Genomic DNA, 20,956 nt, shown 5'->3' with positions numbered 1-20,956 from the left:
TACGCATGAAAATTATTTTTAACGGTGCTAGAGATGAAACATGAACAAGTTATTAATCCAAATTTCAATCGTACTTGCATAAATTGTTTTAAAACACCGCAGAAACATAATACATCGAATGGCGTTGATTGTTCAAGTTCAGCATCTGCGAAAAGTTTAAATATGTGAAAAAAGTGTCGGGAAATCTGATTTCCCGCAGAACTGTAATTTTTCATTCCATTCCGATCTTGAATCCGATAGGTAAATTAAATTTTTCATAAATCTACTCTTCTCTTTCCTGTTTAAAACTTCATTATACTTTTGTGCACATTATTATTCATTCAATTCTCGTATTGAAATTAGCGATACTTTGTATCACGAAGCACCAAGAATCGTTACAAAAATGACGTAAAATTAGGAATGGATCGTTTCAAGATTATTTTGTCCCACGCTGCATAGATGAGGGAATATTTAACTATTATATCCCATCATATCCCACGGTGAACGTGTATGTATCGCCCATTAGCTAAATTCATTCGCAAAAAGGTCAAAGAGGGAATTCGAAATGAGAACGGACCGTCTATGTTGTACGCACAAACGAGAGTGAGTAATTTGTGTTTAAACAAAGTCCATCGGCGAAGGGTAAGATGAAAAAGGTGCGGAAAGGAAAGGAGGTAAAAAAGAGATACACGTGTGCGATGCTCTCATTCGCTGACCTTTCCGATTGCTTTTCCGGGGTAGGATGAACCGGAGTGAATACACAAATGCGGAAAATGGGAAAGGGTGAGAAGCGGGAATCTGCTTTGGAGATGAGCCGATGATAGAGAGAGGGAGAAAAAAGGAAACGAGAATAAAGGGGGTCGGGGAAAAAGTACCGCAGAAACGAAAGGGACGCGGTAAATAATAATTTTTGCCCCCGAATTCACGGGCTCATCTTCACCGAAAATAGGACTGACCCCGGAACCCGATTGTGCCGGCCATAAATTATGCCGGCGCACATACAGCAAGTTTCCCGGAGTTCTGCGAGTCCTGAAAAGCTCGCGAAACTTCTGACCGCGTCGTGCCGTCGTTCGTGAAATATTAAGCTCGATTCAATCGCGATTCCCTCAAAGGAAAACCGAATGGAGTGCTTCGGTCCCTTCTCCGGGCCGCGTGACAAGCCGAACTGTGTCTGACCGGTTCGTCGTTCTTTCCACTGCCTCGAACTTTAGTCGAGGAAATAAAGCACTAAAAACGATCCAACTGTCGATTTTTTGAGCAGTAAGACGGATTTTAATGCGGTTTTTTGCATTCGCTTCGTAAGAGCGCCTACAAACTTTCTGAACTAAATTGATTAATTAATTTTTTGAAAATGCATTATGGCATTAATAATATGCATTTTGCAAGTGCACTTCCAAGACACACTAAATAAAAAATTTGCTACTCGGGGGTTTTTGGGGTCGCTGAACACGAATATCGCCACGGCAACTGTCTCGGAGGTACCTGGTGCCCAGGGTGAACGTTTCGACGTCTTTTTCTGGAATTATCTTGAGTATTATCATTTTTACCTCAATTAAAGTATATTGTTCTTAATTCAATCACAAATTCGATCACAATTTTCGCCAAAACTCTAGGAGAAGACGTTGATACTGTCCACCCTGGGCACCAGGTACCTCGGAGACGGTTGCCGTGGCGATATTCGTGTTCAGCGACCCCAAAAACCCCCGAGTAGCAAATTTTTTATTTAGTGTCTCTTGGAAGTGCACTTGCAAAATGCATATTATTAATGCCATAATGCATTATCAAAAAATTAATTAATCAATTTAGTTCACAAAGTTTGTAGGCGCTCTTACGAAGCGAATGCAAAAAACCGCATTAAAATCCGTCTTACTGCTCAAAAAATCGACAGTCCATTGCTTTATTTCCTCGACTACTTGGCGACTTTATCGCGCTAAACGGGTCGCTCGATTTTCCTGCGGACGCTGGTCGAGATTCTTGACAGTCAACCCTTTGAGTCGCAAATTACTGCGCCGAGTCAACTTTTATCACAACAAAGTATTCTCTGCTTTTTGGCCTCCCTGATTACAAATCTAAAATCAGATTACGGAAATTCGAGACGGTGGATCCGATGCGAAGCACGAAAATTTCAAACTTGATCGAATAGGGTTAAAAAATTGTTATGCAGGGGTCTTTGGCGTCGCTGATTGTATTCGCCGTACTGAATTTGCAGAGTCTGATTCCAGATCCGTAATCAGTGACCCCGAAATCTTATAAGTGGTGTAATTTATGTCTGCATGTCGAAGAGTTTCTTTCTCGGGAATGAATTATTCTTATTATAATATACATTCAATTTGTTTCCAGCAATAATAATAATTCACATCGTATCGCAATAATTACATATCATATAATAAATATATATAGTAAATATAATAAATATCAAAAAACCGCAAATAAATGTGTTGAAAAGTTTTCTAAATACCCAAAAAATGGATATGAAATAGGCGGGAAGAATACTTACCGCTGTGACTCAAAGGGTTCAGATCCAAATTCAAACAGCAATTTCATTTTTTTAGTTACTTGTACAGGAAGTTCTGATAAAATTGGGATAGTTACAGTAATGGTTCAGGTATTACTGATATCAAAGGAAAACTTTCCATCTTTTAATCCTTCGTTTGTTTCAATTCGTATTATACCCAGAAGTCCCTTGACCCTTGGGTTATAGTGAGTAATGAGAATAGTCAAGGTTCTTTTAATCTAAACCACAACTAGAAATCACTCTCGGTCCAAATACCTGAAACATCAAAGAAAATGAACAACGAATTTTTCTAAAAAATTTATTCAATTTCGAAAAGGTCCAAATACCGAATGCAGGGAAATTTTTGTACGTTTTAAATTATCTTATGGCGTTCAAACTCTGAATCATTTTTATAAATTGAAAGGAAATCGTGCCCGGCATATATTGAGATAATTTACACGAGAAGCTTGGGAGAATTACAACCGTTCGTAATTTTCACCCCATGAAAATTCACACCGTCCGGAGTTTGACCCTTCCAACTGATGAATTTCGACGTATTAATGGTCAATCTGAATTTCGGTAGTTCGAAAGTTGGACCCGCACCCCAATTTGTATACCGTCAGGGTGGAGAGAGGTTATGGGAAAATGGCTAAATCCAATTCTCGAATAACGCGGTTTTGCAAATGTCGAAATGTTGTCAAACTAATTTGAATAAATGCTGTCAAGCAATTCGAGATTCAAACTTCTCAATGTGAGAGAAAATAATCTGATCGTTTCTCCACGATTCGATACCACTGATATACTTTGAACGTCAATGTTTGATTGGGAGAAAAAAGTGACGAATCAAATATATCCTAACCGTTTGTACAAAACAAAAAGTATTCAAACCATCCTCGTTACTCATTTCTTTTTTTTTTTTTTGTCATCGATTATTAGTAATTTTTAAACGGTTTTTCACAGTATTTGTTTTTGTTTTTTTTTACAAAATAAATTTATTCCTTACAACAAATTGCCGGCAAATCTTTATATTCGAGGTTGGGCAAAATTGTGACACTTTTATGGTCGAGTTACACAAAAATCGCTCGCTCAGAAAGTTATTTCGAGAAACCTTCCGACTCGCCGTTTCTATCACTGGTTTTTCCTCCTCCTCTTCGTTTTCTTTGTTATTGGGCTATTTTGACGTATCACCGGTCATTTCTACCCCTTAATCCATCTTCCAGCCGTCGCAGGTAGTAAATTAATGTTATCGCGATATGACTCGTGAAACCGGCACTTTTGCCTCCCCTCTGATTTGCTCTCAGAGTATAAAGCAATACGGATGTACATTAGACTGGGCCAAAAAAATTGACTATTTTTTTTTTGAAAAATATATTGAGAATATCATTCAGTATGGCAAAAAAAAAAATTTCATGAAATTTTATGCCCTTAATATTAACTTTAAGAGGTCCATCATCGCTATTTTTGATTTTTAGTAATAATTTGATGTTTTACGTCAGAACTGTCGAAATATTGAAGTGAAAAAATTTATGTTCACTTATCCCTTTGTAAAATTAAATTCCCTACAAAAAAGGTCTGATTATAGATTTTTGTCAGACAACCCGTTTCCGAGTAATTAAGCTTAATAAATTGATATAATTTCTCGAGAATTAATCGAGAATCAATCGATAATATTTATCGATCGATAATCGATAATCGACTTCAATATTTCGACAGTTCTGACGTAAAACATCAAATTATTACTAAAAATCAAAAATAGCGATGATAGACCTCTTAAAGTTAATATTAAGGGCTTAAAATTTCATGAAATTTTTTTTTTGCCATACTGAATGATATTCTCAATTTATTTTTCAAAAAAACAAAAATAGTCAATTTTTTTGGCCCAGTCCAATGTACATATATGTATACCGGGTTATTCCGTAAAAAATTTTCCCGCGTAATTTGAAATAACATGAAAAATCTGTCTGTAATGCAATTCAGCGCACATTTAATCTAGATTCGACTGCATTTATTCAATTTAGGGAAAATTTTACCGTTCAAGATTCGTCTCATTGTTCAGGCTTAACCGACTCCAGTCCCAGACTATTGAACAAATGTCGATTCGTAAACTGTTGCCTGGATCGCATAAATGCCGATGGATTTGTACCATAATGTTACACTGCACTTTATAACATTTTCACCGCATAACTCGTTACCTGTACTTTTCATTGACTCAGAACTGGCTTTCAGCTGTCGAATGTTCTGAAACGGATTTACTGTTGTTTGGGTGAAGTTTCAACTTTGATTTAAGCTCCGGCTTATTGAGTATCGAGCCTTCGTGGAAGGCTGTTTGCAACGTTGCCAAGACGACACAAGATCTGCGGAAAGGGGAATTACTTCAGGTGGTAACTCGAATGTGCCGAATCGGAATTGACGAATTTAGTCTGGGAGTTCGATGGGTTTCGATTTTAAAAACAAACGATTTTAGATCGTGCAAAAACGTCTAGTTATCCAAAATCATACGTGGAAGATATCGAAGTATCGTTTTTATGATTTCATACACACTGTTCCTTTGAATTGATTAAAACGATGAACATTCTATTCTAAAATAATACAAAAAAATCAAATTATTTCTCGCCGAAACATACATCGCATCAAAATTATACGCGGTTAATGATTTTGAAATCATGACGCACGTGTCGCTTGTTCAACGAACGGACAATTTCCATTTGCTCGAATAAATTAATTCCAAATTTGCTTCGCGAAATTCGGTTATTGAAAATAACCTCATACGATAATTTATCGCAGTCGGATCGATGAAATTTACTATAAAAATACAAAGCTCAAGTGAACAGAAGCGTAATTACTTTGGTTCAAGTGTATTTTGCGGTTGCATTCCGGTTGCCGAACGCGAGGTATAAATTTCATTACGAAATTTCACCCGTTCGCGTTACGGTGATTAATTCGAATCGGCCGTTTTGTATCTATACGCGTACTCCGGTATATTATTCCCGTTTTCCCCTGCATGTGATTATACCGACGTATTTTTACGGGCAGTTGCTATCCCGTGATCAATGACAGGGACGATTTCATTTCGGGTAATCGTAAATTCTCCAAATTGGGATCATTCTCTCTCTCTCTCTCTCTCCCCCTCCTTCTCCGACATGCAAATGGAAAAGCGAATCGGAGATCGAATCACCGCTGGCGAATCCGAAATGTCGAATGAGAAAATCTCTGATTTCCCAAAGGTCGTCGATAATTCAAACGGCAGAATCAAACGTCGGATTTCACGAGTCGATGATGCTATCGGTGTAACGTAAGGTGATCAACGTCCTCACTCTTGCGTACAGCGTGATATTTTTTGCAGGTCCGTAATGAGGGCCTGAATAATTGACACAACTCGAATTTGGATAATCGGGAATTGAATTGGAACAGAAGTTCATCGTAGTCGTATTTGGAATGCAAATATTCTTGTTAGATTCTTGACAGAATTTCTGTACAAAGCCCCCTGTGGCAAAATAAACAATTACGTAAACATTCTACAGGTTAGTTTAACGTTAGAAAATCATTCTCAGCAGACATTTTCAGGTGTGATTATTTTTAATTTTATTTTACCAGTCCAAGAATATTCAATTCCCTTTTTTCTGTTTCGTTATTCCTAATACACAATCCAAAGTAAGGTCAGGCGAACTGTTATCAAATGTTTCGATGAAGCTTGAAAGCACTTAATAGTGTGTTCTTTATCGAGCAAGTTAGTTTATTTTTTTCATTCTTCGTCATTAATAAGCCGATGTCTGGAATTTACTAAAATTATGTCAAAGCATTGCTCTTTCACCGTAAAAATCGAAACTTTCGCTTCTGTTCGTAAAATGGTAAAAAAAAAAAATGGATGGTTTCGACCCCAACTTATTTCGTTCCAGGCTCCAACGTTTTTCCCATCGTTCCAAAGAAATTTGCACACGTCACGTGCTCATGCCGAAGTCCTTTACGGCTTTGTTCTTTATTCGGGCGTATCGACGTGTATCGGTTTTAAAGCTTTATACAATTCCCAGTCTACGACCCGAATACCTAATGGCCGATGGAATAAACGCTGTAGCCGAGTTTGAACCGTAGCTATAGGTGCGGAATACCGGAAACAAAACAAGAATAAGGAGGCCGGTGTATCTGAGAAATTTTCTCCACCCTGCTAACGAAATTTCTACACATTCCTACGTATGGTTATTTATATAGGTCGCTACCTTTTCAGACGAAAAATAAACGTTAAATTTAATCTCTCCAATATCGCTGCTGATCCGCATTTTGAACAACAAATCTCCCAAATCAACGGGCAAAGGCGATAATTATGTTCAACGTATCACGTATCAAAATCGGTCCCAGGGAAGCAAAAAAATGGGTGCGCGTGAGAAGTTATACTTCTTTGGCATCATTAAAAAATACACAACATGTCAAAATCTTCTGTCACACAATGATAAAGAAAATAAGTATGTAATAAAAAACAATAAAACAAATAACGGATGTCTTACATTATATTTAAATAATCTACTAAATTTTTGTCACGAACTTTTTATTAAATGTTCTATTAAATTTATTTCTTTATTTTGTAAATATTAAAAAACCAATAATAAGTATTCAACATTGATAATTTAATAATATTTAGTATTAATTATATTGAATAATGATATTTTAATTCATATCAATAAATAATACATACGGATAACTAACCTCAATTATATTGGAGCACTTGAAAAAGTATTTTAGCACAATTTTTTCACTAATATTCACAAATAGTAAATAATATTAATCCAAATATTCAATTTAAATCACTACTGAATATATTTTATTGCCACATATATAATTCGCACTTGTATGAAAATAAAACACGTGTTGTGACTGTAAAAACTAAAACCACGTGGATAAATATTTAGCTTTTTTTCGAGACTTAATGAATTCGGTTAAGTGGGCAACTTCATCCTGTTAATTTTGTGTTACAGTGATGCGCGCGCATCTTGAAATTTCACTCTCATCAGTTTTTCATAACGCGCCTAAAGAAGTATAACTTCAAAAAAAAAATATATATATATCGTCCAATTTTGGTGTTGGCCGAATGAATTAATTTTCGAAGGTGACTCGAGAAATTTCACCCCAAATTTCATTGCCTTCGGATTCATCGAATAAGGCATGTCGATTGAATCGGAGATAAGCAGGAATGGACAGCTAATTTACTATCGAAACAGTGATTCGACGAACCGCAACTACCGCATCTATGCATTAATCGATCACGAACGACTTCGAACCCTGTACCGGACTATAAATCCGGGGCAATATCGGGTATAAACCGATCGAGTTAGGATAACCGATGAGCACACAAGGCCAACATAACGAAATGAGCCCGGGCGGGAATGGAGCGGTGATGACTGTTCCCGCATAAATCAGCGGTAGACGCGGGATTTCGGTTTGATTGGGTTGCGGTTGCGGTTCGATGCCACGATACCGAACCTGAAGCCGAGTACGAATCTCTCGGGGCTCGGGAAGTCCGCGAGCTTTCGTCCGAGCTTACGTCCGCGAGCTTCGCGGTCGCGATGCCGCGAGCCTTTGATTGCCGGGTACATACCGTGTAAATTGAAACGCCGACTTTCCCTGATTTTGACCGACGCGGAAATCGAGTTGGCCATGAAATTCAGCTCGCCTCGTACCCTCTAATTTTCCAACGCAGTTCCCAGAAAGGTCCTCGCCGAGGAATACGAAATGCCTCTGCTGCCCGACGAGGACGAAAACCTCCAGGAGCCGGATGTCCTCGAGGAGGGGTTCGACAAGGCAGACTTCAAAGCCGCCTTCAGTCCCAGCCCGAATCTGGTCGGACTGCTTTCCGACACCGTCAACTCGACGTCGCGGACTCCGCAGCCTCGGCCACCCCTGACCAAGGGTGAGTGGGAAATCAACGTTTTGCAGGGAGGCGAATCGTTTGACAATTTTTCCGCGGTGAATGGTCGCAACGTGACGGCCGAAAGCTCACAGCTTTCACGTGGAAAAGGGGCGGGGTTGAAGTTGCGAATTTAAAAAGTTCCGAAACCGCCTGATTCCGAATTATTTCATGAGGAAATTTCACGCGAAGAAATCACACTTTTGCGAAACAAAGTTTCGAAAATTCAAGCTACGATAGAGGAAAGTTCCGAAAAGTAACGTGCGAATGAGCAAAAATCCGACGAATAAAGTTTCGATGGAGTAAAATTCCAGATATTGAAATATGCTCGCGCGGCCTAGTTTATTGAACGAGTGGGTGTAAAAGTTCAGAAAAAGTGAAAATCAGAGTGATCAGGATTCCGAACGTAAAAATGTCCAAAATCCAAAACAAAGAAAGATCAGAGTGGTGAAAAAATTTCACCATGCCAGAAATTCACGGTACTAAAAATTTTCGATTATTCGGAATTTTGATGCTTCAGATGTTTCAAATCTTCTCATTTTTGCACCTTCGGAACTTTGAGCATCGGATTACGGACCATTCGAAGCTTTCACTTCAAGTTTTACCGCCAAAAAATTCGGATTCAGACGCTTTCTAACTTTTAAGATTAGGAATTTCAACCCCGCCCCGTGGAAAAGTCGTTTAACGTTGAATAAATTCACAATCTTCGACAAGCTGTTACAGTTTCTTTTCGCAAATACCTGTAGATTATCGGCGATGTTTAATTATATAATTACATTTTCCACCCCGTCCACTAGATCACCAGGTAGTTTCCGATCTCATGGGCTACGTACAATCACTTTTAAAATTATTATAATAACGTATAGTAATGTAATATACGCCATGTATTCGTGAGAATTGAAAGAAAACGTTCAAAATGATACTGATCATGTCGCGAAATCGAATTCGCAATAGTGATTCAGAAGAATCGAAATCAGAAGCTAGTGAAAGGGAGGATCACCAACTTTGGTAAGTTTTGAAGCGACTTGAAAAGTAGGAAAAATGGTTACGTAAAACGAAGCACAGACATCATCGACATCATCGGCACAGATAAGATAGCATCTACTCAAAGAATGATTGTAAGTTGAAATTTGAATCAAATCAACGATCACAGACCAGATTTTCTACAGACGAGTTCTACCCAGCTTAGATGACGAGTTGATTTTTCCCTATGACTTCCTCCTAGACGAGTTCTTGGATAGATTAGTCACGAGTTGTTCAACGAAACCGATCAATTCTCAGACGAGTTCTGGAAAATCAGATCCTCGCAGATAAGAATTTACGTAACGGGTTACGAAGATGCGTCGTTACACTCCTCAGTACGAGACCGATTCGGATCAACTTCACGACGAGGCAGATCCGAATCAACGACATGCAGAGAATCGGATGTTGTTCTAATTCAAAACAACCTCTGTCGAAAATATGTGAAAACATATTGAACATACTAGGCAGCAAGATTATAGAGGAAAAAATTTGAAGCAAGGAAATTCATCCGGATATTGCCTGCAGATGGGAAATGATTCCAACAAAAGAACTTTCCCCCGATTTGAAATCGGAGTTGGTTAAGAAATACTGAGCTCCGCGTAATCGCACTCTTATCGATGTCAGATTTACGTCATATTGATTCGGAAACACGAAGGTGATTCGTAAGCTCTAGTGTCGATACGTCAGATAAGGAAACAATGACAGGGGCTCCGATTGGAAAGTTTTTATTCGGTAATAATTTGGGAGAACAGGTAAGCTCGGCAAAATCTCTGGAAGAAATTTCTTGGAGTCTGAAAAATAACAAACCTGACTACAAAAAGCCGGATACCAACAAGAAATTACCTTTATTCCCGACTCAACCATAAAGTTAACTTTTTTTTACCTCGAAAGCGGGACGAAAATGGCCTAAAACGCATTTGCGGGAAATATGAGATCGTTATCCAGTCTTAACAAGGTCCAACCAGTACTAAAACTGACAAATTTTCGCGAAAACTCCAACATTTTTATAGCATTCGTATTAAAAACTTATGCCGCAAAGACTAAGAATATCCATGGTACTATCAGAAGGTTATTCATTACCACAAGGAGACCGCGTAATGAAATGATAACATCACAAACCCTCAGCAAATGGGTGAAAACTGTATTAGGCAGAAATGGTTTAGATACGAACATCTTTGAGGCACATAGAACAAGGCATGCTTTCACTTTTGCCGCTTGTAGAAAGATCCTCAATTTAGAAAATTTATTAGTTGGACTAAAAAATCAGTTGGCCTTACCAAGTTTTATAATAAACCAGTTCCAGAAGCGTGTTCATTTGCCTAAGTAGTACTTTCTGCTTGATTTTTTTTTTCATGCCCAAAGTTTGTGTAGGAAGGGCTTGTTCGTTGGTTTATAGTTTGTAAATTAGTTCTAAGTTAATTTAGAGTTATTTGTAAATGTTTGATTGATAGAAAATAACTTCAAGTTTAATAAGCAACGCTCTTTTCACGGGATTGTGGTGAAAAGGGAGAAGTCATTCGGTAAAAAATGTTGTAGGAATTGAGAGTTGTTTTGTGAATAATAAATTAAGTTATTTACGACTTTCGTATCGCTGGTATCATCAAGTGTACTGGAAAAGTTGATTTGAATTGTTATAAAAGTTGATCAGAGAGATTCTGGCAACTTTAGTTCATCTAAAAGGAAAAGTCTTCCAGATAACTAAAGACCAGGATTTAATCAGCTAAAGATTTCAGAAATTCACAAAACTTAAAATAAAACATCTTAAACAAATCACCAATTTATCTTGAGATAAATTATTGATGAGACTTCTCGTGACGAACTAAATAACTAAATAACCGTAATAATATAAAGTGGAAGATAGAAATTCGGGCGACAACATCTTCCCATCACAACGTTTAGAGTCGATAAAAATTATTCTAATTAATTATAAGGTATATTTATAAAATAGAATTTCAAAAACATACGTGAACGTTTGTGTTCTCACAAGCATTGTCGTAAGATGCTTTGAACATCTACCTGATGATCTAGAGGACGGGGCAGAAAATACAATTATGATCGAACTTCACAGGTAAGTTCGTTTGATCATTTAATTATAAACTCGGTTCAATATGATCGTCATACTTTTCAGTGTTTATTATATCTGGAGGTGAATATTAAGAGAAAAGAGAAGAAAAATAAACTTCAGACAAAACCTCATGCTCTCAATTTTGCAGTAGAATTTCTTTAATCGAATAACATACAGGATTTTTGACAGTTCGTGCAGGTTAATTTCTTTACTATATCCACGTATTGCCTGAATATAATGTGAAATTTGGCAAATTTTTCACCTTCAGCCGTGGCTATGCGATAAAAATTTTAGTTTTGAGAGAGAAAGGAAACTTAACTATGAACTCCCTGTAATCCTGTTGTTTGAATGAAAAAATTCGAAAGCTATGCAGACGAATTTAGAATTGAGAATTACTTAAACATGCGATCAAATATACGTAAGGTTACAATATATTACATTATTTTATCATGTGATTATACTTGGCATAACTTCCATTGTAACGCGACGATATTTTTTTTCTCTGACGATAAAAATAAACCATGTTCTTTGAAACATGTCCCGGAGGAACTAGTTTCGGGTCATGGAAAGCTCCTAGCATTTTATCAATCGACGACATTGGATATTCGAGCAAAATTAATTCTCGAATCGAGTAAATACGCTCTATTAGCACAATTCAATTTCACGTTGTCTTGATTCGACTGAATTTTTCTGTTTGCAATAAAAGGACTAAGTCTCGATAACAGCAGCTGCTATGATCCCACCTGCAGAGCACTGTGTACCATATCTAGCTGTCTGGTAAAAATTTTCGCCGTAGATTTCGCCACATAACTCCGCGGAATATCTTTCCGGACGTCTTTGTAAAGAGCTCAGTAAAATGCACAGAGAATTCCGGAGTTTCCTCGATGCGTTCTCCACATCTTTTTCAAATCCCTCGCGATTTATTTGCATTTTTCAACAGCTGCATTCTGATCTGCTCTGACACGTTTATCAGTGGTACTGAAATTCTTTTCACGTACATACCGGTAGGATTCATTCATTTCTGTGGAATATATTAAAAATACTCGTTTATTTTTAAGATCAAACTCATCTGACGCTATTCATGCTTATTTGCGTAAGTAAATGCTCAGAAAGTTTCTCAGGAAACACGGTAAAACTTTGATGGAAAAGAGTATCATGTTTCATGGGATACTAGATAGCCAGTTTTTACCGATCGCGAAAAGTGTACTCATTTCAACCAGTGACCCCATTAATTTTTCAACAGTAACTGGATCAATTTTTTGCATCACCGACGCGTGGCTGGCTTTGCTAATAAAGTCAAAATAACGCAGTGTCGCTTTACGATGTTGGTAAAGACAGACCAAAGAATCATCTCCCTATTATAAATGTAACAATTCCAATTGCGACCAGAAAAAATTTCCGCGTTCACCATTTTTACACTCGAGAATTTGACGGCAACGACGAAAGCGTTGATGAAAAGTGAGGCATGTTCTGCTGGTTACATTTACAGAGGGTGCGGGTTTCGAGGGCTCGAAAGACGAAGGCATGTTCTACGTCTGGGTCGGCCTCTGCTCGGGCGTTCTGCTGACGCTGAGTGCTGTTCTGGCGAGGGTTGTCGTTCAGCAGTTGAACTCCGGCCGTCCCCTCACCCCCGACACACCGCCGAGAACAAAATTCCCCGCCGACTTGGCCGCGATCGAGGCTGAGGTCGACCTGACAACGACGACGCTTTCGATAACGAAGAAAAAAAGGTAGGCTATCACGGATGTTTTCAAGTATAGTCTGCAGTATGTGGGATTGCCTACCACTCAGGTGAACAAATATCGGTAATACAGACCCACCGAGTTATCGTTAGGTAGCGCGTGTAAAGTCCTCGCCAGTGAGCTGGAACTGCTCCTGTAGCAGTTGTTTCAGCGATGAATGATTCAGAACTTGTGGTTATGAGACAGAAAAATTATGCCGTATTTCCGTAGCTGTCGATTTACTTTGTAAGGGGATAGGTAGCAGAGAAAGAATGACAATCTTACACATGGTAATTTCGCTTTATTAGAGACAACTTGACGTACAGAACCGAAGCTCCTAACTACATGCAATTAAACGTATACGTCATACAAGCGCCTCATCACAGACAATTTTTTAGGCACAAAGATGTCTTTTAGATATAAAGATAAGAGTGAGTTAAAATAACCGCTCACGACCACACAAAGCACTTAAAAGTTGAGGGATGGAAAAATGTACAGCTGTGTTGTAACACTCTTCGGTTTTCGCTACAGATTTAAATTTCATGCACACAATTTTGATGAATCTAAAAGCGATACAATCGAAAAATAAGTTATACTATTATATTCTGTGATATTTTTTACCGTGTGTTATAACAAAATTTTCTTCATTTTACATGTAAAGCGTGCCTCACGTCGTAGAAGACACCATGACGTTTACTGCGGCGGAAAATCGGTACCCGCTGCGACCTGTTTCGACAACGCATCGGGGACTCATGGAGACGTCTCTGGTGACGACGAATGACCTGGTCGAAGCTTCCCTCCGGAATGGTCAGAACCTCTGTTGTCCTGCGTGACGTCAGGGCGGTGGTCGCCAATCCGATTTTCGCGTGACCGCCTCGCCATCACCATCGACTCTGGGCAGTACTCGTTGTCATTTGGAAGACGGCCGCCACTCGGCTGGAATCGGGAGCCCCGAGAACAACAAACCAAGGCCAAAGGCCAGGTCGTCTGACGTCATTGGTCAACCGAAATCGTGCACGAGGATGTACTGTTTCTAAAAGTGCATTGATCAATCTCCACGATTCGGAACGGACTATATTGAAATTTGAAATGTTTTTATGTAACGCGAACATGTTTTACGCGTTTTTCCATGTCTGTTTTCCGTACTCAAAGTACTCGTTTCCGTGCCGGTCGAGTTGCTCTGCGAATGCGCGTGTGCGGAGTACTGAAAAGACCACTTTTAAGTTCTTGGAGTTAAAAGTGGTCTTTTTTGTACTGCGCGCATGCGTTTTCGTGTTTAGTGAAGAACGCGGAACATACTCTTGTTATATAAAGAATGGTGTGCAACAAGAAGGCAACGGTTTTTTTCGCATTGCGTATTTGCGTATTATCGTCTTCGGTTCGCCTACAACTCGTATTGCAAACTTACGCTCGCCCCGAAATGACCGATTTTGCCTCCCTGTTACCACAATATACTATAGTTTGATATGATCGGGAATTGGAATCGGAATTATTGGTTATGATTTCGAAAAGTGTACCAGCCACAACACAAAAACGCATGTCAATCCGAACTGGAAGTTGTACAGCATATTTGGCAATCTGATAATTGCGTTTCAGTGACATTATAGGTACGATAAAATTCCATACGATGATGTTAATCTTTTTTCATTTTTAAATAACTCAAATTTTGTTAAAGCTCTTAAAAACCCGTTTGCAATACTCGCCGATTTTTTTTACAGCTAGAACCCTCTACAGCTCTTCAAATTCGGTTTCAAAATATGATCTTTAGTTATGAATAATGTCTGAATGATTCCGGGATCATCGAGTATTCTTTCATTTATGAAATAGTATGTTGAAAAAGAACATTCTAGTCGAAAACCTGCCGAGAAGGTTTTACATCAACGATAAAGTATTTTCGCATGGAAAATCAGTTACACATTATTATGACTGTTCATGTCATTGATCATACTTTTTTAATGTAAGAGGTAGCAAGTTGTAGGGACTTTTATTGGTCGACACAGTAAGTCCTGTGGTTTAAACAAATTTCGCGAATGACACGCCTTTTTTGTTCGAGAAATGATTGAATAGTGTTATCTCTCAAGTTTCAGATGATGGGACTGTGGTAGTTGATTTTTGTGATCTTGCCAAATTTTTTGGAGGCTTATTGGCTGTTTCTTAACCAAAATTCAACTCTATCAACATCAGTTACGTTATAAGTCAACTTGATGTTTAACGGAATCTTACAAAATTTACGAGTTCTTCAACTGGCTTTATGATAATTAATTCATGGAGGTCTGACTAGATCTGCTCAGCATTTAGAGTTTCTAAAGTGAAAGTTTGACTGACCCAAACTGTCGTCCTTCAGACTGTAATTCTCGCAATTTTGTACTTTTGCACAGTAAATTTCCACCGAATAATTGTAAATACAGGTATATGTGACTGGAAAATTCTTCAAGCTTGGTGAATGTAGGGTATTATAAATACTGTCTACTGAAAATTTCATGAAATTCTATGGAATTTTTATTACTTCGATGTCAAAATTACTGTCATTCTCCAAGTCTTGGATATACACCTTTGATTATAATTATTATGTTTATAAATGTACTTTACGAACCATGTTGACAGTGAAATATATAATATTCTAAATTATTGTTTGTGAACTATCTGTACATAATATATTATACCTTTGTTTGTTGTGTAACATCTTTATGCTGTATAATCAATAAATCCTATAACTATGTTTCAAAAACAAAACAAAGAAACTTTCATTTCCAAAGATTTTAACATGCAGCAGTCATTAGTATTATTTCCCACCTGAATAATAGTGAGTATGTGCAAATTTATATCGCAAAAATTCAAGGCGAATGAATCATCGCTTAGGAAATTACCAAGGAAAACAAACGAAAAGTCAGTCTATCATAGGCTTTTGTCGTGAGTTAACATTTCAAAACTCGAACTGAGAAATATTAGTCTTTCTGATGAGAATTGGGAAGTGTTATTGTCTATTTCGACAGACATTCTAGTGAAATAGCAGAAGCTGACCACTTTTTCTTGCTGATTGTGCAAAACTGATATATACGTGTTGCATGCCAGTGAATAAATTAATCTTGACCAGCTTGTGCGTTCTGCTCAAATATTCTCCTGATACCAGGAGCAATTTTTCGCTGAAATTTCTCCGATTTCCCTGATTTTAAAAAGAGGCACAAATTGAGCGATCACAGGCCCTCTCAAGCAAGCAAGCATGCCTTCAGTCACACAGCGTCGACATCACATGCAGTCAATCAATGTGTCCCTATTTTCAGAAGAGCTCCTCGGTTCTCCTGCGCTCCTGATACCAGGAGTAATTTTTGCTGAAATTCGTTCGATTTGCTCAGTTATACGAGAAAGTGGCGGGGAAATTAGCAATCATATGCTGTTTTAATCAAGCAGGCATGCCTTCAGTCACACAGCGTCGACATCACATGCAGTCAATCAATCAATCAATGTGTCCCAATTTTCAGAAGAGCTCCTCGGTTCTCCTGCGCTCCGGATACCAGGAGTAATTTTCGCTGAATTTCGTTCGATTTGCTCAGTTCTAAGAGAAAATGGCGGGAAAATTTTAAGATCTCATGCCCTCTCAAGCAAGCAGGCATGCCTTCAGTCACACAGCGTCAACATCATATGCAGTCAATCAATGTGTCCCTGTTTTTAGAAGAGCTCCTCGGTTTTTCTGCGCTCCTGATACTCGGAGCATGCATGCCTTCAGTCATACAGAGTCGACATCACATGCAGTCAATCAATCAATCAATGTGTCCCTGTTCTTAGAAGAGCTCCTCGGTTCTCCTGTGCTCCTGATACCAGGAGTCATTTTCGCTGAAATTCCTCCGATTTGCTTAGTTCTAAGAGAAAATGGCGGGAAAATTTTAAGATCTCATGCCCTCTCAAGCAAGCAGGCATGCCTTCAGTCACACAGCGTCAACATCATATGCAGTCAATCAATGTGTCCCTGTTTTTAGAAGAGCTCCTCGGTTTTTCTGCGCTCCTGATACTCGGAGCATGCATGCCTTCAGTCATACAGAGTCGACATCACATGCAGTCAATCAATCAATCAATGTGTCCCTGTTCTTAGAAGAGCTCCTCGGTTCTCCTGTGCTCCTGATACCAGGAGTCATTTTCGCTGAAATTCCTCCGATTTGCTTAGTTCTAAGAGAAAATGGCGGGAAAATTTTAAGATCTCATGCCCTCTCAAGCAAGCAGGCATGCCTTCAGTCACACAGCGTCAACATCATATGCAGTCAATCAATGTGTCCCTGTTTTTAGAAGAGCTCCTCGGTTTTTCTGCGCTCCTGATACTCGGAGCATGCATGCCTTCAGTCATACAGAGTCGACATCACATGCAGTCAATCAATCAATCAATGTGTCCCTGTTCTTAGAAGAGCTCCTCGGTTCTCCTGTGCTCCTGATACCAGGAGTCATTTTCGCTAAAATTTCTCCGATTTGCTTAGTTCTAATAGAGAGTGGCGCAAAAATTTGAAATCTCGTGCCCTCTCAAGCAAGCAGGCATGCCTTCAATCATACAGAGTCGACATCACATGCAGTCAATCAATCAATCAATGTGTCCCTATTTTTAGAAGAGCTCCTCGGTTCTCCTGTGCTCCTGATACCAGGAGTCATTTTCGCTGAAATTTCTCCGATTTGCTTAGTTCTAATAGAGAGTGGCGCGAAAATTTGAAATCTCGTGCCCTCTCAAGCAAGCAGGCATGCCTTCAGTCACACAGCGTCAACATCATATGCAGTCAATCAATGTGTCCCTGTTTTTAGAAGAGCTCCTCGGTTTTTCTGCGCTCCTGATACTCGGAGCATGCATGCCTTCAATCATACAGAGTCGACATCACATGCAGTCAATCAATCAATCAATGTGTCCCTGTTCTTAGAAGAGCTCCTCGGTTCTCCTGTGCTCCTGATACCAGGAGTCATTTTCGCTGAAATTCCTCCGATTTGCTTAGTTCTAAGAGAAAATGGCGGGAAAATTTTAAGATCTCATGCCCTCTCAAGCAAGCAGGCATGCCTTCAGTCACACAGCGTCAACATCATATGCAGTCAATCAATGTGTCCCTGTTTTTAGAAGGCTCCTCGGTTTTTCTGCGCTCCTGATACTCGGAGCATGCATGCCTTCAGTCATACAGCGTCGACATCACATGCAGTCAATCAATCAATCAATGTGTCCCTATTTTCAGAAGAGCTCCTCGGTTCTCCTGCGCTCCTGATACCAGGAGTAATTTTCGCTGCAATTCGTCCGATTTGCTTGGTTCTAAGAGAAAGTGGCGGGAAAATCATCGATCACATGCTCTCTCAATCAAGCAGGCATGCCTTGAGTCACACAGCGTCGACATCACATGCAGTCAATCAATCAATCAATGTGTCCCTATTTTCAGAAGAGCTCCTCGGTTCTCCTGCGCTCCTGATACCAGGAGTAATTTTCGCTGAAATTCGTTCGATTTGCTCAGTTATACGAGAAAGTGGCGGGGAAATTAGCAATCACATGCTGTTTTAATCAAGCAGGCATGCCTTCAGTCACACAGCGTCGACATCACATGCAGTCAATCAATCAATCAATGTGTCCCTATTTTCAGAAGAGCTCCTCGGTTCTCCTGCGCTCCTGATACCAGGAGTAATTTTCGCTGCAATTCGTCCGATTTGCTTGGTTCTAAGAGAAAGTGGCGGGAAAATCATCGATCACATGCTCTCTCAATCAAGCAGGCATGCCTTGAGTCACACAGCGTCGACATCACATGCAGTCAATCAATCAATCAATGTGTCCCTATTTTCAGAAGAGCTCCTCGGTTCTCCTGCGCTCCTGATACCAGGAGTAATTTTCGCTGAAATTCGTTCGATTTGCTCAGTTATACGAGAAAGTGGCGGGGAAATTAGCAATCACATGCTGTTTTAATCAAGCAGGCATGCCTTCAGTCACACAGCGACGATATCACATGCTGTTAATCAAAGTTTCCCTATTTCCAGAGGAGCACACCTCGGCTCAGATGCGCTTTTGCTGCCAGAAGAGGTTGTACGCTGTCCTACCTATTACTCGATTCACCAAATAGATAGTGGATTGTGGAATTATTGTCAATCCATTGTATTTTATTTCTTTTAATTTTGCGAGATCTTCAAAATTGCTCAATTCCGCCATCTTCGGCTGTTCATTTACGCAAGGTTGCGAGAGAATCTGGTCCCACACAGTCCAGTTGCTGCGAGCAACGGATGAAAGTAGACACCCGAAAAACTCCACTAGATTCACAAAGAGGTGAGGAAAAAAAACAACGAGACCCAAAGTTTTAGTTTCGGTTTATTCAATATACCTGAATTTCAGTACAAGTGTTTTGTCGTCAGTGTATTGTAGTATAACAAGTTGCCAAATAATATTAAAGTGCAAAACAATATCTAGAAAGACAATTGCTATGTACATTAGTTTCAGTCGAATATGAAAAATGTTATGTAAGATAGTTATATTTGCAGTTTTTTAGTATAGTTTAAGTTATGTCCTGCAAAGAGGTGCAATCATCGCCGATGTTCGCGTAGGGCGCGGTCGAGCGATCACCCATGTCGCCAAATCTATGGGGGCGCCACAACCTGGTGCAGTCCGCATGGTGATAATTAGATAAAAGAGATGAAGCAGTGCTGAAAGTGTACAGTATTAAGCCTTCAAAGGGGTAAAAAAGGAGGTTCAAAACTTTCTACGTCGAATTCGTTAGCTCTGGGTAAAGCTGAAGGAAAGTGTTAAAAATTCTCACATGGGTGCCATTAATTTGAATCCGCCCGAACGGATCAAACAGCAAGCTGCCAATTTCCCATTTTGGAAAGGGGCGCAACATAATCTTGAACCGGGGCGCCAGTTGTGCTAAAACCGGCACTGCTCATAAGTCGACCTACCCTAGCTAAGGAATACTACCCACATGAAAAATATTACAGAACATAGTATATGCAAGCGTATCTTAAGATAATTAATTATTCGAGATTTTATTCAATTAATTCCATTAAAGATAAACCATACAAATAGTTCAAGGTAATTTCAGCAACGTGATCCTAGTATCAGAGATCGATACTTAATAAACCACAATTATATTCCATAATCAATCACTATTCTACTTTAATGAAGCATATAGAATATTACTCGTCTAAAATAATAACCAAAAGCAAACGCTATTGTATCTTAGTTAAACAAATTAATCCATTGTTGTAATATTCCATAGTACAGTTACAGCATATTCTAGAAGTAAAACTACGCTTAAAATATAACGTCCCGTAACCTCAAGAACGCTGGTGCTACTACTAAATCAAAACCCGACGGCCACCTCATATACACAAACACGGCCTTACATACAGGCCTTGCAATGAACGTGGTGGGGGGTGGTCAGTTCACGTCCAAAACAAAAGTACAACTTATGGCCACAAGAGCGGCGCTACGAGTTATTCATAAGCTTATTATTATTATTTGGCGGAACCCTAACCTATCTTTTTGATACTCATATACAGATAACTTTACGTTGTAACATGGAGACCAGCCCCCTGACACTCACCACTTCTCGTATACGTAGCACTAGTAGACTTCTGACACGCTCGCTGCCTTCGCTGATGGCGCGCAAGCTTGTCAGACAACTACTAGCGCCACTAGTGGTGCGGATTGGCGGCAGAATCGAGGGACATTTTGCGAATCACTTTTAGCTGCGTGTGTCAGGGGGCTGGCCTATAAGATGCATACGTGAGAATCAGTTTTGGTAGCACTGCCAGGCGGGTAAAATCCGCGAATCGTTCATCACTTT

General features: G+C 39.3%; 1 protein-coding gene across 2 annotated transcripts in view; it reads left to right on the top strand.

The window, feature by feature from the left end:
- Positions 1-15,806, top strand: part of LOC124186439 (protein eva-1 homolog C-like) — a 74,897-nt gene extending 59,091 nt beyond the window's left edge. For both annotated transcript variants that reach the window (XM_046578173.1, XM_046578175.1), the window contains 3 exons: positions 8,163-8,372; positions 12,947-13,187; positions 13,840-15,806. In XM_046578173.1, coding sequence (XP_046434129.1) covers positions 8,163-8,372; positions 12,947-13,187; positions 13,840-14,011 — 623 coding nt within the window. In that variant the 3' untranslated portion in view covers positions 14,012-15,806. The remainder of the gene's footprint in view (positions 1-8,162; positions 8,373-12,946; positions 13,188-13,839) is intronic.
- Positions 15,807-20,956: the final 5,150 nt, after the last annotated feature.

The sequence above is a fragment of the Neodiprion fabricii genome, chromosome 7 (genome assembly GCF_021155785.1).
Source record: "Neodiprion fabricii isolate iyNeoFabr1 chromosome 7, iyNeoFabr1.1, whole genome shotgun sequence".
Lineage (NCBI taxonomy): Eukaryota > Metazoa > Arthropoda > Insecta > Hymenoptera > Diprionidae > Neodiprion > Neodiprion fabricii.
This window is presented reverse-complemented; position numbering and strand designations above follow the sequence as displayed.